Here is a 16570-nt window from a genome sequence, read left to right as displayed (position 1 = left end):
ACATTTTTTAAGTGCGATGTACTTTTTGTTTATCCAACTCAAGGCCTGCTTTTTGTGAATTATTAGGTCACTCATGGACATTGGTAATATCTTGCCCGTTAGGTGGCGTTAACACATTGTGTTGATGAACCTGAAGACATACGAAGTGCTCGAAAGGGTGTTATAAACATGTTCAGACTTCAGAGTGTAAAATTGTAGATTTTTGGGGGGTAATATCATTTTCTCCTGGCAAGATGTGGCTACGATAATCTAAAGGTGTGTGACTAACTTGTACTTTCCAAAGTGTTTTGAGAATATGAGATAATGTCGAATATTATGAGGACTTCAATTTTGGTAGACTACATATTAACACATCCAATTTCTGTATTAATAAAAAATGCATATAATTAAACTTCATGATAAAAAATGTTTGTGCTAGTTTTAGTTCTACGATGTTTTGATGATTATATCTATATTTTTTAATTATGACAACTTGTATCTGAATCTAAATGTAACAGATTACTAAAATTTTCATTTACATTGTGATACATGTTGGTTTACTTACATCCCATATTCCTATTGCAGTTATCTCTTATATTGCAGTTATCCAAAACCACGCTGCCCCTCTGTCCATCCTTGACAACGCCGCCTTTGTTGTTTTACGTGTTCAAGGCTTAAGTTTGAGATTTTTTTTTCTTAATCTCACACTCCAATCTAACTGGTTTGGGAGATAGAAAACGGAAGGGATTGAATTAGCTAGAATTCCCTTCTTATAAGAAGGGGATTCTAACCCATTCAATCACCTCCGGTTTTGTGGCTTCTAAACTATTCACTACGGGTAGGATGAAAATAGTTGGAAACGATAACTATTCGATTATTAGTTTTTTTATCTTTTTTTACTATAAATAAATAGGATATAGATTCTGCTATATAAATTTTATTCTTATTTTTAATATTAAACTATTAAAGGTTCATTTAAATTTATTCTATATTTTCTCAAATGATAGATATAAAATTCGGTACGAATTTAGTAATTTTTTTACTGGCAAATAATGTATACAATATTTTTTTATAAAATTTTATTCTTATTTGTAATAATATAGTTGATAACTAAAAAATTACCATCAAATTTTATACATATTTATTTTAAAATATTAAATTTGTTAAAACAACTTGGATTCCGTATCCACGGGTCTACACTCGCGCGAACCAAACAGGCTGATAATAAAAAAATTGGAGCTTTACTATGATATGTCTTGCTCATGTAAACATCACACGGAACTGAGAATTGCAGCAATTCCATTCTATGTAGCTGTCAAGATTCAAAAACTGAAACAATGACAAACAACACAGTTCCATTTTCTGAATCTTAATAATTACACTGTTTGCGCTCCCCTTGGATCTACTCGTATTCCTTTACATGATTAGTTACTACTAATTCATTTCTCTCCTAGAAATTTATGCACACTTTTGCAACAAGACCTTTCTTCCCAGCCCTTTTCTACAGTTTTGTTAGGAAGTGGTTGCTGCCTGACCCTAGTCGTGTATTGCAGCCATCGCACGGCAAATTGGCCAGCGGCGGCGGCAGGTGGTGGTGTGAGCCTGCGAGGCTTCCTACCTGCGCTGGAAGTTTAGGTGCTTGATGGCGAGGAAGAAGAGAAAGACGAAGAGGCCAATGATGGCAAGATGGAGGCAGGTCACCAGCACAAAGTAGCGATCCTGCAGGCCCAGGTACCCCTCTAGGAACTCACGCACCGTCTGCTCCCCGAGCCCCGGCACCAGGATCTGCTCCGTCCTGTCTGCGAGCTGTGAGAACATTAGCCCATAAACCGTCCATGCCGCCGGATCCGCCCAGTACACCCACCGCCACCACACAGGCATCATCTGCAGCAAATTTACTCAACTCGTCAGGTATACGGATTGGTTTGGTTTGATTTGGTGATTTCACCAGCTCGCTAATGGATCCAATTCATTTCTCAGCCGATTCAGATGGGGGGTTACCTCTCTCACGATTATGAAGCCAGAGAAGACGTTCCAAAAGATAAAGATGAGGAACGACAGCCCCATGGCGATCTCGATGTTGGGGGTCAGGGCCACCGTCATCATCCCGTATAGAGTGTAGTACATGAAGCTCATCACCTGGTATAGGAAGAACCAGAAGAATTTGCTCGCTGTCACCTGGAACCCAATCATTGGGTACACGATTGATGAGAAGATCATCACTTGCACCAACATGTAAGGTAATTCCACCGACACCTGCAACACGTAAACCTTCGGTTCATAATCTGTGCCAAGCCTGTTCTGGTGATCAGAACAACTGGATTTTCTTAGGACAGGTTGATTGTTGATGTGTTATGTTACCTGAGCGATAGCGTATGCCATGGTGGAGTACATGCCTGCCGCCTTTTCACGGTAGAGCACAACTCTCTCCATTGCCACAACCGGCTGTAGGATGCTGCAATTCATGAAACCCAGGAACAATGCCGATCCATATACGATTCCAAGTATGTTTAATACGTCTTGCTCATCCTTGCTGTTGCACAAAGAAATACATGTTAGATCTTGATTGGGGCATAAAAAAATAATTTAATAGTCATGAAAGATAATAATAATCCGATTACATGCTTGAGCCAATTTTCCAGAATACAATTCCAAACATGATTGAAACAGCAAAAGTGTTAATGAACCGGACAACATTGTGTTCTGAGTTTTTCCAGTATGCACAACTTTGCTTCCACAAACATGCCACACATTGTATCGTAAAGTTTTGCCAATAACCCTGAGGAAAATACAGAGCATCTGTGTTTGGTTCTGGTTGTTCCAATTCATCAATTAGAACCCTGTTCTCCCTGCAGGTGCCACCAAGAATTTCATTAGATTGACTTCCATCTTAGGCCATGTTCGTTTTTTCCAAATCCATGTGGATTGAGGGGGGAATAAATCCACAGCTAGTCAAAATCTACCTCAATCCACCCCAATACTCCTCAATCCACATGGTTTAAGTACAAAACGAGTAAGGCCTTATTGTTTGTACCAACTAAAATAAAGTTATTCGCAGTTTTACGGCTGTACTATTGGGTGCACCTGTACAGGGAGGAATTGCAATAAATTTCTGCATAGTCCACTCCAATTTCATATTCTGTTATGTGTGAACTGATGTCTAACATCCATGTTGCTGGGTTTTGTCCCTTGTTTATTTTAGGAACGCCTGGTATGGCCTGTTACAAAGTAATTTTCAGTATTTTCTTCTCTCTGCATCTTTCAAATATAAACGTCTATCTTAGGCAATCTTACCTCAAAATATTTTATCATGTTGCTAGAGAGTGGACCTACCGAACCACTGTATATGAGCTGGCCACCTCTTTTCATAAGCAGAAGCTGAAATGGAACAAATTTAATTTAAAACTTAGGATGGTAATTCCATAGTGCCTATACGTACTTGTATAAAAGAAAGACCAGTTTATCATGTAGTTCTTTGATTGTCTTCTACTTTAACTTACAACTGCATTTTACAACTTCATTCATACTTCTGTACATTTGTCCAATTTGACTGCTGTTTAAGTTTGTCGAGAATCATGTTTGTTTTAATTGTGTAATTACCTTGACACCACTCCAGCATTGGACTATCATGTTTCTCAATTGCTTGTTGTGTCTATGTTTTGTCCACTTATATGGCTATACCATCTAAACTTGTTCATACCTCATCAAAAGATTCAAAAATCTCAATGCTTGGTTGATGAATTGTGCAGACAACAGTTCGTCCAGTGTCAACCGTCTTTCGTACTGTTCTCATGACAATAGCTGCAGCACGAGCATCCAAGCCGGTGGTTGGCTCATCCATGAATATAATGGAGGGACTGGCCACTAGCTCCACAGCTATTGTTAGTCTTTTCCGCTGCTCGGCTGACAGGCCAGTTGCTCCTGGGATGCCTACCATGGCATTTTTCAAGTCAGTGATCTCAATAAGGTTCATGACTTCTTTGATGAACATCTGAAATGTGTTTTAAGAGAAATTTTGTGTCAGAAACTAGTTTCTAGGCTCCAGCAGGGATAAAGAGGGGGTGAGGTTGAAACACAATACACATACGTCTCTTTGATGAGGTTTAACATTTGAAGGTAGACGAAGCCATGCAGAAAATTTCAGTGACTCATAAACAGTGAGATTAGGGGAATGAATGTCACTCTGTTCACAGTAACCTGAGATCCTTGAGAATGTATCCTGCTTCTTAGGATAGCCTGCTATCTTAATAGTCCCTTCGATATATCCCCCAGTTTTCCTTCCAGCTAATACATCGAGCAATGTTGTCTTGCCAGCGCCAGTTATCCCCATCAGAGCTGTTAGTACTCCTGGCCTAAAAGCACCACTGACATCTTGTAGCAGCTGAAGCTTTTTCTTCGTTGCTCCATTTTTTGTCATCTCCTGGTGGGATATTTGTATTCTTGTCTTCAGTATGTGATAGGAATTAATGAAGCTACCAGGTAAGATCTTAATAAGTGAACAAGATATTACCTTAGGCATGTCAACAAAATATTGAATATGATCAAAGACCAGGGAGAGGGGTCGAAATGGGAGGATAACTTGATCATTTGATGAATTGCCATTTTCAGCCATCTGCCTATTGTACACGAAATTCACTTTTGTGGTCTTGATGTTAACTTGATGCTTGTGTGGAGCTGCAAGCAGTAAACAAGCAGATAATTATTTTTTCGTTTAAATGCAATATTTAGGAGGTTTGTGATAGATTGGTATACATACAGCCGATGAACTCCAATGCAAATATGCTGAAGATGTTGAAGACCAGCGAGTATCCAAACAAAATGGTGACACAAATCCAGTACCAGTGCCACTCCATGAGCAGCCCTCTGATCTTGAGGATAGCTTCACCGACGGTGTTTGCACCGTTATAATAAAATTCCTACCAGAAACAAAAGATCAAGAACCTTATTGTAATTAATTTGAAATAGGATATACTACCATATAGCAATCACTTCCAAGTTTTGAAATTAGTGCTTACTGAATTCCATCTTTTGTCATGGAACTCATTGAGGGCGATCGCATTCTGTGCATAGGTGAACGGGGACGTCCAATATCCCCAGCGCAACCATGGTTGGAGATCATCTGTTTCAGTTTGCAGAATTGGTTAACAACTTGTTGCACAAACTTTTAGTAAAGATTGTATGTCTTGTACTCATGCATGTTTCATGGTGTATGCTAAGCTACATTCATCTAACCTTTTGATATGACGAATCCTCCAAGTATGTAGATTGCAATAAGAGCTGCAGTCCCTAGCATGTTGGCCATCACTTGCGTCCTTCCTATGGCCGCTAAGAAGCGATACAAGCCCATTGACATTTGATGCATGGCAAAAAGTACCAGAAAGTGCTGGATGAACCTGCCATAAGCAATGTAATTTCATTTCTTGCTTTTACCTATTGAAGCTGAAGCATCAGAAGTCATTCAGCATGTAAGTACCAGGAGATGAGTACCTGATAGCAGAAGGTGCATATCCAATCACATAGTAGGTTAAGCCTGTCCAAAGGCCTGTCTCAACAAGCGATATTGGGATGCTAATAAGGTAAACTGAACAAAGGAGTGCCCATCCTGGCAATGCTAGTAGCTCTCTTTGCTTGTAGAAGGTGGGAAGCCGCTTTATCGTCATTGCAATTTCAGTCATCCCATTGAAGTTTACTATGACGACAGCCATAAAAAGTGCTCCCATGTACTTGTTGGCATCAAGTACAGAATTGTGACTCATTTTTGTTCTCAGGAAAAGTGTGGAGATCACCAAAGCCATAACAGTTATCTGAATGGTCTTGAATATATGGACCGGAGAGTTTCTTTTCAGCAGCAGCAGTTCCCTTGAAAAGCATGCTTTGAAAATATTCCATCTGGATACTCGGCGACCTGCATTCACTTTTACCTCCTTATTCTTTCCAGTATTGTTTGGACTGCACAGTTTGTCTTCTACTAGAAGAGGAAGATATGACGTGCGGAAGGATTCTGCAAAATTTTCAATTGTATGGTACTGATACTTATTTTGGTCACCAGTCCAGTATTGCTTTTGGTCCATCTTAGAGGTTACCTGGTCAGTGGCCAATTGGAGAAAACTTGTTACATTATTTTGCAAAAGCACGTGTATTGCAGAACAATGACATTTTATGCTCATGCATAGAATTGTAAGTCATCTATTGCCTGCTTAATTTTGTGGATCTGATGTATTAATTATCTCAAAGTTAGCCTTGAACACTATACATTTTGAGGATCTGATGTATTAATTATCTCAAAGTTTAGCTATTTATTATTGGCAGTTAGGCACATTTGATGGTTGATTACCTCTTGAAGGAAATCGGCTACATTCTTCCTGTCAGGGCATTTGAATCCCATGGTTTCGAACAAGTCCGTAGCATTTTCTCGGGGACCATGATACACAATTTGCCCCTCACATAAAAGTATAATGTCGTCAAATAATTCCAATGTCTCAGGCGGTGGTTGCAACAAGGAAATTACCATTGTGAGATCCATCAAATGGGCCATCTGTTGGAGAAACTTCATGATCTCAAATGCCGTGGAGCTATCAAGACCTGTTGATATATCATCCATAAAGAAGCATCTTGCCAGACCAACTAGCATCTCCCCTGCATTAAACAACTTCACTTTAGCGTATGCCAACTTAGGTTAGGTTCCAGTTAAGTATCTCCTTACTCTGTTCGTCATTCTAATTTCTGGTTGTTACTTCCATCTTACTTGAGAGTTATAAACATTCTATTTTAGAGCTAGTCATTCTTCGCTATCATGAAGATTCCTACCCTATATTTTACATTCTTGAGGTGGTGAAATGTCAGTAGTCGTTTTCTTTCAGATTGAAATGTGTCCTTCTGGTGGCAGCTACATAAAACCTATATATGGCTGTATTTGTCTTCTACCATCAGCCCTTATAGAAATGCTTACCAACTGTGGCTCTCTTCTTTTGCCCTCCAGATATTCCTCTTCTCATCTCGTCTCCTACTAGGGTATCAGCACACTCAGACAGGCCAAGTATCTGCATATAATCAACTGTTACTATTATATCTTCAAGATATAGCAAATCAAGCAAGTAACCAAGTTACCTTGATAATATAGTTTGTTGTGAGGTTGCTTCCTTCTCCAAAGGTGGTGGCCTGAGAGAAGAGCTATTTGAGTAACTAAACAAAACATAATCCAGTCTTGCAAAAACAAAGTAGTGCAATGGAACTACCTTAATGAATGAATCAAGATCTTGATCCACTTCATTGATGACACCCTTTTTTCTTCTTATTGCTTCTCCTAGCATATCTGAGTTTGTCATTCCATTCAAACAGGAAATTTGTGTCAGTATAGATGCCATGGAAAAATTGATTTAGCTTGAGTATTGTGTAGACACTTCATTCTTAAGTATTTGCCTTGTTATAAATCGCAGCACATTCCAATGATCTTTAAAATAAATAAATAGCTCCCTATACGCAAGAGTATATCTTACCAAATTCATTATTGGTTCCAAGCATCTTGGAAGAGAAGTCGATTGTCTCTCTTACTGTCATCTCAGCATGGTGAAGATCATACTGGCTAACATAAGTACGCAGGTACTGTGTCTGTGGTGTTGAGTAATTAATTTCTTCTCCATTGTACATGACTTTTCCTTTGAACTGTTGGCAATCGTTGGCCGTTAGAAAATATATATTTCTGTTAGTTAATGCTAGACATTATTATCTATTTTTGCCTTTTCTTGTTGACAAATACTTTTGGTAGCATGTAGGTAGCTCAGTATACCTTCAAAGAAGAATCCAATTTTCCTGCTAACGCTTTTAGTAGAGTCGTCTTCCCGGAACCAGGTGCTCCTAGAAGTAGTGTCATCCTGACAGAATGGCATATAAAGTCAATATATCTTGATAAATTACTCTGTCCGTCTGAAATATAAGGGATCTAAGTTTGCCTTAAGTCAAAACTGTTGACTAATAACAGACTATCAAATCCATACTTGTGCATTTGAGTAACTTATCTTCTAAATTTGATCAAGCGCTTAGGTTTGAGATGGAACGGGATGTTGGGATCTATATCTGTACTCTGGTAGCTAATGAAAGATAAGGGGACACATTCACCTTGATGGTCGAATCACCCCGCTTACTTCATTTATGATTCTGATAGGTCTTTTCCTTGTAACACACATATGAACAGACGTTGCTAACTCCTGAAAACAAAATAAACTCTTCATTTAGAAATATATATTTTTCGAATATGACCTACCAACTTTGCATTGTAAAACAAACACATGCATGTCATACACTTGTTTTTTATCTCTTGCTAAAGCGGGCAACAGTATGACAAGGTCCAGTATCCTTTCCTTAGGAAGATTTGAGTAGTTTGTTTTTTGATCCCCTTATGGATCTATATTTGTATGCCTGTTTCTGGCCTCCGTAAGGAGGACTGTAAACCTTTGTTTCTATTTTCTTATGCTTAATATATAATGGGGCGCAGTTCTCCTGCGCGTTCGAGAAAAAAAAGTATCCTTTTGATTATGGATTAAACTCATTTGTTGAGTACAAACTGTGCTAAGGTGGTCTGCAGATTTACCGATCCTCTTTCTTGATTAACTGTACTACATTTGACTTCATAAGTACTATTGTGATTCTCATACTACCAGGTCTAGGTAGGTGTCCAAAAAAAAAATGTTTGCTGCATAATCCATGTATTTGTCATGTGCTCTGTAATTTCTAAACTGAGGATAGCTTAGTTTCTTAAACACCATATTCAGAACTTCGAAGGCTATGGAACCACGGAAGATGGTTATTACCTATATGTTGGATCTTCATAGGTTAATAAGGGTTTTTTAAGCTGATGCTCTTGGTTTTGATGGTGTCCTCATTTTTACCTTTAGTCGTGTTTTTTTGCTTAGTTTTGTCTTTCTAGTGCTATAGAGCAGAAGGGTAAAACTGAGCAAAAAACACGAATAAAGGTAAAAAACAAGAACACCAGCAAAACTGAGGGCACCAGCATCAAACTTAAAAAACCCTAATAATCTCGATAGTAAGCTTAGAGTAGGATTGGCATAACTGCTGAATCTCCACAAATAGGTTGAGCTGTTGAGGTATAGTAAATTGATGGGCTGTTTAGTTTGATGCTGGATTTTGCCACAACCAGTTTAGTGACCATCTGTATCTAGCGTTGGGCGACTGTAGGATGCCCACTCTTGGAGGTCATGGCCTATAAAATTTTGCATCAACCTTTTGAGGTTTCAGGTGAAAAAAGGAAAGCCTGTTGTGAGTAGCTAACATTTTGGCCCTTCATCTCTCAATCTACATTTCTACATAGATCCCTGCTTATGCAGCGATGCTCTAACCAATATACCAATATCTGGGCATAGAATGGGCATCATTAATCACGAGGAATCTAACAAACGTGTTGGGTTCTCTTCACAGGGCACGGGAAAGCAACAGGTCAAGAAGAAGCACTGAAGGAGCAGCAGGATGGGGCATCGGGAGAAGCTCACATTCAAACTCACTAAGTGCGAATCATTATCATTATTATTTATGTTACATTTCGTAAACCAAACAGCACCTAAAGCCAGCCTCATCATGGTCATGTGTTGTGTGCTCTGTGGTCTGCGCTGCTTCCTGCTCCTGCGAGGAAATAGGAATTTGAAGGTTTAATGCTGGCCTAACAAGGGTCCTCACTGACTGGCTGCTAGTCTCTTCTGTCTTTGTACATATAAGACGATATGTAGCGGTTATTCCTAAATTTCTCTCCATATATCCTACTTTTACGCCACATCGTCAAGATTTTGTCTCCTGTTTTTCATCTTCTGCAGCGGTTTCCTCAAAATACTTTCCTTATTCCCCTCTGCAACCATAAAATATTATTTCTTATCTCTACTTTTCATCAAATCATTTTTTTATCTACTAACAATTGTTCGTGTATACAAACCACGAGACATGAACAATGTTGGGGGCTCACCAGGTAGATGTTGTGAGAGAGAACCTTGTCGTTTAGTGTAACACCTCAAATTTCTATTTTTGAAATTAGGAAAATTTTATATCAAGATTTAAATGTTTTGAAATAAGTAAAAAAAGCCTCCAATGAGTTAAATATTTCCTTTCGTTATTTTTTTTACCTCGAAGTATCCTCTAAAGAACTACACAAAATTTTTGCCTAATGAAGAGTTCATGGTTAGTTATGAATAGGTAACAAACACTTAATTTTTAAATGGGCTTATTATTTATTTATTTAATAAAAGGTCTATAATTTATTTCATTATGAGATTTATTCTTTATTAAGTTATATATGTTTTGAACCATTTACTTAGAGAAAATAAAATCATATACATTTATACTTTGCATGATGCTGGACTCTTTGTTTGTGCAAATTCAAATTTTAAAACCTCAACTTAGAATGAATTTGAAAATATAAGAACAAGGAATAGAAAAGAAATAGAAAAAAAGAGAAGGATCTACCTGTACTGGGCCGAAACCTCCCTCAACCCACTCGCTCGACCCATTTAGCACCGCGCGCAACCACCCTCCGCTGCGCAGCAGGCCCCGCCTACAGCCTCCTCGCTCCCACAACACGCTCGCGCTCGCGTTGAAACCATCCGGTGGAGATCATCGGGAGGAGTAGGTCACGTATGGGAGCCTTGCCGTGCACATGGAGCCTAGAATCGGCGGCAATTGCTCACCATGAACCCGACACCGCTGTGGGGTGTTCCTTGGCGTGGACGGTATTCTCGTCCCCGTAATCCATGGTAAGTTGGCTAGACTCGAGTTCCATGGTAAGTTGGCTAGACTCGAGTTCGTGAGACCATGATTGTGTTTTTCCGTGTCTTCCAGTGCGATTTGATCACCGAGCGGCAATCGGATGTCGCCGGCGGCGGTCTCTGCCGCGGGGACTATGGGCACCGCCGGTAGGTATGGCGGGGGTAGGAGAGGGGTCCCTGGTCGTGGATCACTCAGGCAATGGTCGCGATTAGAAGCTGAATATCGGTTCGGCCAAAGGTGTGGTAGCCGTCCGATTTGGATCGGGCGGGTCTAGGGTGGATTTCGCTATTTTAAATCTGGACCGCAGATCCGCCATCGGTCGGATCTGGGCTAATCTCGGGTGACCGCTGATCTCTGTCGTTGATCGTTAATCAGGTGGGTCAGATTGCGTACTGATTCGTTTAAGGGGTTGGCCTAATCCTGATCTCAGCTTTCTGATCGGACAAATCAGGGCGCACCGGTGCCCCTTCGCTATGTGCACTTTCTAGAAGAGCCACTAATCTTTATCAAAACCAACCCATGGTCCACATAAAGTATATAATCATTTAAAATTAGCCCTTTTTATATGCAGTTGAGCCCCTGGGTTTTCTAGGAATACTGCCTGTCACCCAGGAATTTGAGAAAGCAGTAAATAACTAAAGAAATTGATTTTTACCACAAAATTTATTCACCAACTTTAGGAAATTCATAACTTCTTTAATTTAACTACTTTTTGATCCATTCCAGTGGCATTAGTTTCATATTAATATTGTTTATCATCTAGTAACATTGTATTACTATGAAACCTATGGTTAAAATCTTGTACCTCATTTGTTTTATAGTAAACACCTAAACCTTCGGAAAATCATAACTCTTAAACCGTAACTCTGATTTTAGTGGTTCTCGAGCCTGCGATCTCGTTACGATGCGTAGATCATTATTACGATGTTTGTTCTCATGTTTGGTGTACTGTTATTTTTATGTACTTCTTGTCTATTTGTATGTATTGCTACGAATAGCGGTGAGGTTACGAGAAACTTGAATATTAACTTGGAGAAGTACCTGAGAATCTCGAGTCTAAGGCAAGTTGTGCCCTTGATCACTATTCTTTACCTAATAATGTTTCTTGTTAATCACTGTGACATGCTCAAGTTAATTTGATGGGACCTAATAGGTTTCTCTAGTCTTATTTACCCTACCCCTTGCAGACAAATGAACTATTGGGTAGTATTGCTATTGCTCTACCTGGTTTGGGAAATTAATGTTATATTATGATCACAGTTATGTTGTTGTTTTAATTATTGTTCATGATAATATTATTGTGCTAATTGGAACATGGAGCTTAACTTGAGATGTCCGTGCCACCACAAGGGTGGAATGGGATGCCCTTGGCTGACTAATTAGGAAAGCTAGTGGAGGACAACCTTACCCGAAAGGGGCAAAGGACGGTAGAGGAGCTGCGTTGCGATGGCTTTTCGGACGAGGGAATCCTATATGCCCTTCTCAGAAACCATAGCGGGTTTTCTAAAGCTAGTGGAACTTTGTAAAGGCCTCGTAGTGGATCCCTAGCCATTCACCTCGGAAGTGTATAAGGGCCTTGTAAACCCTGGCTAGGCGGGATACACGACTTGTGGGTAAAGGGCGCAACCTCTGCAGAGTGTAAAACTGGTATATCAGTCGTGCTCACGGTCAAGAGCGACTCAGGACTCTCGCATGATTAATTTATGGAACTAAATTTAATCTGTCAAATGCATTGTTCGCGGGTGTTATTATCAATTATGATCTCTTATTTAATTGGGTTGATATCTACTTATACTTAGTAACTGCTAATAAAATTTTGACCAACTTTAAAAGCAATGCTCAACTTTAACCATCTCCTTTGGTAAGCCTTACAATTCATATGTGCTCTCACCTTTGGCGAGTTCATGCACATTATTCTCCACAACTTGTTGAGCGATGAACGTATGTGAGCTCACTCTAGCTGTACTCACATTCCCCCAGGTCAAGGGCAGGTACCACAGGATGAGGCGCATGAAGGATGTCGTTGTGATGAGTTCGTGAGTAGTCTAGGTCGTCGTCTCCCAGTCAACTTTGGTTGCGGGATCGTTGTCTGCATATGATGCAATTATTTAACTATTTTATACAGAACTCCATTATATATTAAATATGTGACATTCATTTTTGTACTATGAGTCATCATATGTGTGAGACTTGATCCTAGCACACATGTGAATCACGCCCGGGTTTGGCCCCCTAAATCTGAGTGTGACATTTAGTGTGCGCGACCAGGGACGCCATTGTGACCTAAACTGGGCTCCTGTAGCCGCTACACGTGAGAGAGGGGGCGCCTACGGTAACCGCTACAGTCGGCCTAAGACGCTTCAACGGTTTTCTCTATATTTCTCCCTTTATATCACATTATGTCTCTACGTGAGCAATTTCTCTCCCTCTATATCTTTACCCTCTACGATGATTTTTCCTAAATTCTTTCACTATATCCTACTATCTCTATAAAATATCATTTTTTATATCTATTCCTCATCAATTACCAATTTCTCATCTACTAACAAACATTGTTGTGCACACACATCAAGAGAAGAGGGCTGGTTGCTGCACCCACATCTGGAGGTAGGGAGGCGTGAGACTGTATCCCCTATAGGCCTAAAGCGGGACGGGCTGCCACAACCGTTGAAGACAGCCTAAGGTCTACAAATATGCCATGACTATGAATGATACAACTTTAATATGGTTCAATTTAAAAATACAATTTTTTTATTTTTTCTATCAACAGTAGTGGATGGAATTAATCGTCTGCTGCCGGTCCCCAAATAAATCATTTTAGAGTTATTCTAAGTTATTTTTTTCAAGTTTGGTTAAATTTATAGAAAAATACAGCAGCATTTATGACATGAGTTTTACCGATCGTGGACATATGTTTCATAGTGCGTCTAATCACATTAATTCGAGGCCATAAAATTTGATGTTCTTACTATAAATTTGCTCAAACTTAAAATTTGGTTAAACTTAAAAAAATCAATAACTTTAGAATCGGTTTATTTAGAGATGGAGTACTTATGTCCTAAACGAATACGCACCTCTTTTTTTAGTAGCCAAATTTCTTTTCAGTCCTTAAAAAAATGCACGTCTTGCTCAAGGGATCTAACTTTCCTAAATTTGATAAAAATATATAAAAAGGAAATGATAATATAGGTACATAATAAGTATATTAGAGCAATTAGTGGAATATATTTTTGAACTATAGATATTGACGTTATTTCTTTATAGATCTAGTCAATTTTAAGCAAGTTTAATTGGTACTATTTCCGTTTTAATTTATAAACTGTTTTGGTTTTTCTATACATCCAACTTTTGTTACGTGTCTAGACATATATCGTGTATTGAAATACTATATAACATACTTATTATTATAACTCAAAGCAATCTATAATCTCGAGTACTCTTCATCCTAAAATATAATTCGTTTTAGACTGAAAGTATATTCATTAATTAACATATGAACGTAGTTTTTATGTATGTGTTTATTCAAATGTGAACGAAAAAATGGGAAGACGGGAGTACTCAACAATCGATAATCAGGAGCAAAGAAATTAAGGGGTGGTATTGTTCACGTAACTTATTATACACACCTCAATAGAAAACGGATGGGAGCAAGGTATATATAAGGATAGGACAATCCATTTGACTGAAATGTCTCACCAAATCCACAACCCTTTTCTCTTGTCTCTCTCCAACTGACGAAATTATAATATACCAGAAAAGTCTTTTTGAAAAATGAAAAGAAAAGGAAAGGAAAAAGAAAAATGTGCCTTGCAGCTTGCAGGCTTGTATGTAGCAATACATGCATCCAGAGAGACTAGAGGGAGGTGGAGCGACAAAGCCATAAGGAAAGGAAAGAGAGCCAAGGAACACGAAGCAGCAACACACATCGCGGCGGCGTAGCAATTGAAGGAACACGACGGAATGTAATCCAGCCGGCGGGCTCGTTACCTGGGCGGCGTTGATGGCGGCGTTGAGCAGCGTCGGGACGGCGCGGCGGCCGACGCGGACGTCCGCCTCCACGGTAAGCCTCTCGAAGCGCACCTCCACCTTGGGCGCGTCCACGCCCAGCCTGCTCTCCACCATGCCAGTCCATCATACCACACATACCATGCATGCATGACATATACACCGACATGCGTCAGGACTTTGCTGCTCGCTACCGTTGAGTGCAGTATATAACAACAGATTGATGCATGCATGCATGCATATGCATGATACTACTCGATATGTTCAACACAATTACACAACTAATCACTTCTCTTTCATGTCACGCAGCATCCGAAGGAAGCTGCGGTTGTCGTCGTGGGTGAGCGGCGGCGGCGGCTGCTGCGTCCTTCCGGCCGTCGCGGCCGCGTGCCAGTCCTCGTCTTCGCTGCCGGTGAGCTCCACGGTAGCCGGCGTCGTCGGCTGCCCCATCGTCTCCTCCATCATCAGCGGCGCCGCGCGGACCGGTTGATGAGCGCGCGTACAAACAAACTAGTTGCTAGCACTACGATCGACCTGGTGCTAGCTGTCCTAATGGAGGACGGTCGGCACGGCATATATGTATATATGTCACCGGTAGAAAAGAGCTCGGTGGGTTCAACTTTCTACAAGCTATTTTTATTGAAGCTTCTCTATAGCAACCGTCAGTCAGTAGAAATCATTTTTACTGGTAATTTTCTTTGTGAACCGCCAGTAAAAATGTGTCATATATTAGCGGGTGTGCGAGCCGAAAATTTTTGAAGTCACTGGTGCCAATTCTTTTCAACCGACGCCGTCAGGCTGCCCAAATCCTCCATGACTACTCTTTGTCTTCTCCGCCGGCGATTGATCCGTCGCCGTCGTCGGTGTTTATGACCTGACTGTGCACCACTGGATTCTTGACGTGATGATTTTGGGCAGGGCAATGTTGTTGATTGCGACTCGATGATACGTGCGGGTGCACGTCAGATCACACAAAAGTTTATACATGTTCGGGCCGCTGGAATGCGTAACACCCTACGTCATGTGGAGGCTGAGTATTTAAGTATTACTGGTGTACACGGGTTACAGATGAGCTATGGACGGTGGATGGTGAATTCTCCTGTCGATCTACTGGTGGCGTAGTTGCTTTGAGAAGGCTAATGAGCTATGAGGTGGTGATGGGATGTGACGAGATGAGATGCCTTCGAATAGGTACCCCTCGACCTTATATAGATGACTAGAGGGTTATCCATTTACAAGTCGTGATGACTATCTAACTCTATCTGCATCTATCTTTTAACGTGACATGCATTTCTTCTTATCCGGAGTACGATCACCCTTCATCCGAGTTATCTCTGAGCATCTAGCTCTTCAGGTATGCGCAACCTCCCTGGGCGGGGCATCAACACTCCTTCTGCGCATAACTCAGTCGTCCCTGTCTTCGTCTCCCTGGGTCGAGCTGATCTAGCTTGGTTGCGGCTTAAGGGCATACCTTGCTAGGCAAACCATCGAGGGGGCCATCAAGCGGCCCATGGAGCGTTTCTATGCTCCCGCCTGAGGTTGGCCTTGGGCGAGTCGTGACTGCGTTCTCTCGTCCAAGGTTGGCCTCGGTCGAGCCATGACTGTGTCTCCCACCGAGGTTGGCCTCGGGCAAATTAGAACAGCATCTCCGGTCCGAGGTTTCCCTCGGGCGAGTCAGAATAGTGTCTCCCATCTAAGGTTGGCCTCGGGCGAGTCAGAACTGCATTTCTACTCATAAGGACCCAGGGGATATCTATCTCCCACAAGCCCCCGAGGCTCAAGCCAATTTTTAGGGTAATTGGCTCGAGACTCCAAGAATGAA

At 40.7% G+C, this 16570-nt stretch overlaps 1 protein-coding gene and 1 long non-coding RNA gene across 6 annotated transcripts; one reads left to right on the top strand and one right to left on the bottom strand.

Annotated features, from left to right (window-relative positions):
* Positions 1 to 1257: 1257 nt before the first annotated feature.
* Positions 1258 to 15523, bottom strand: LOC103654425 (ABC transporter G family member 45). The gene is made up of 22 exons (XM_020552794.3): positions 15038 to 15523; positions 14731 to 14851; positions 8095 to 8183; positions 7766 to 7850; positions 7476 to 7641; positions 7215 to 7291; positions 7087 to 7137; positions 6929 to 7019; positions 6314 to 6615; positions 5467 to 6062; positions 5212 to 5372; positions 4995 to 5098; positions 4736 to 4895; positions 4490 to 4653; positions 4067 to 4399; positions 3680 to 3970; positions 3274 to 3357; positions 3064 to 3197; positions 2601 to 2828; positions 2341 to 2512; positions 1981 to 2235; positions 1258 to 1863 (listed from the first exon to the last, which is right to left on the bottom strand). Exons 1-22 carry the CDS (start codon positions 15211 to 15213, stop codon positions 1594 to 1596), a joined length of 4110 nt encoding a protein of 1369 aa, XP_020408383.1. The 5' UTR covers positions 15214 to 15523; the 3' UTR covers positions 1258 to 1593.
* On the top strand, positions 1444 to 9790 carry LOC103654428 (uncharacterized). Of its 5 annotated transcripts, XR_004857922.1 has the most exons (5): positions 1753 to 1890; positions 1960 to 2219; positions 2316 to 6665; positions 9412 to 9497; positions 9627 to 9790. It is a non-coding gene; the product is annotated as an uncharacterized lncRNA (long non-coding RNA). The 5 variants fall into 5 exon arrangements; XR_004857921.1 differs by having other exon boundaries at positions 1444 to 1890; positions 3729 to 6665; positions 9412 to 9790; XR_004857920.1 differs by having other exon boundaries at positions 9412 to 9790.
* Positions 15524 to 16570: the final 1047 nt, after the last annotated feature.

The sequence above is a fragment of the Zea mays genome, chromosome 4 (assembly GCF_902167145.1).
Source record: "Zea mays cultivar B73 chromosome 4, Zm-B73-REFERENCE-NAM-5.0, whole genome shotgun sequence".
Lineage (NCBI taxonomy): Eukaryota > Viridiplantae > Streptophyta > Magnoliopsida > Poales > Poaceae > Zea > Zea mays.
The sequence above is the reverse complement of the archived record's forward strand: the minus strand, read 5'-3'. Positions and strand labels throughout refer to the sequence as shown.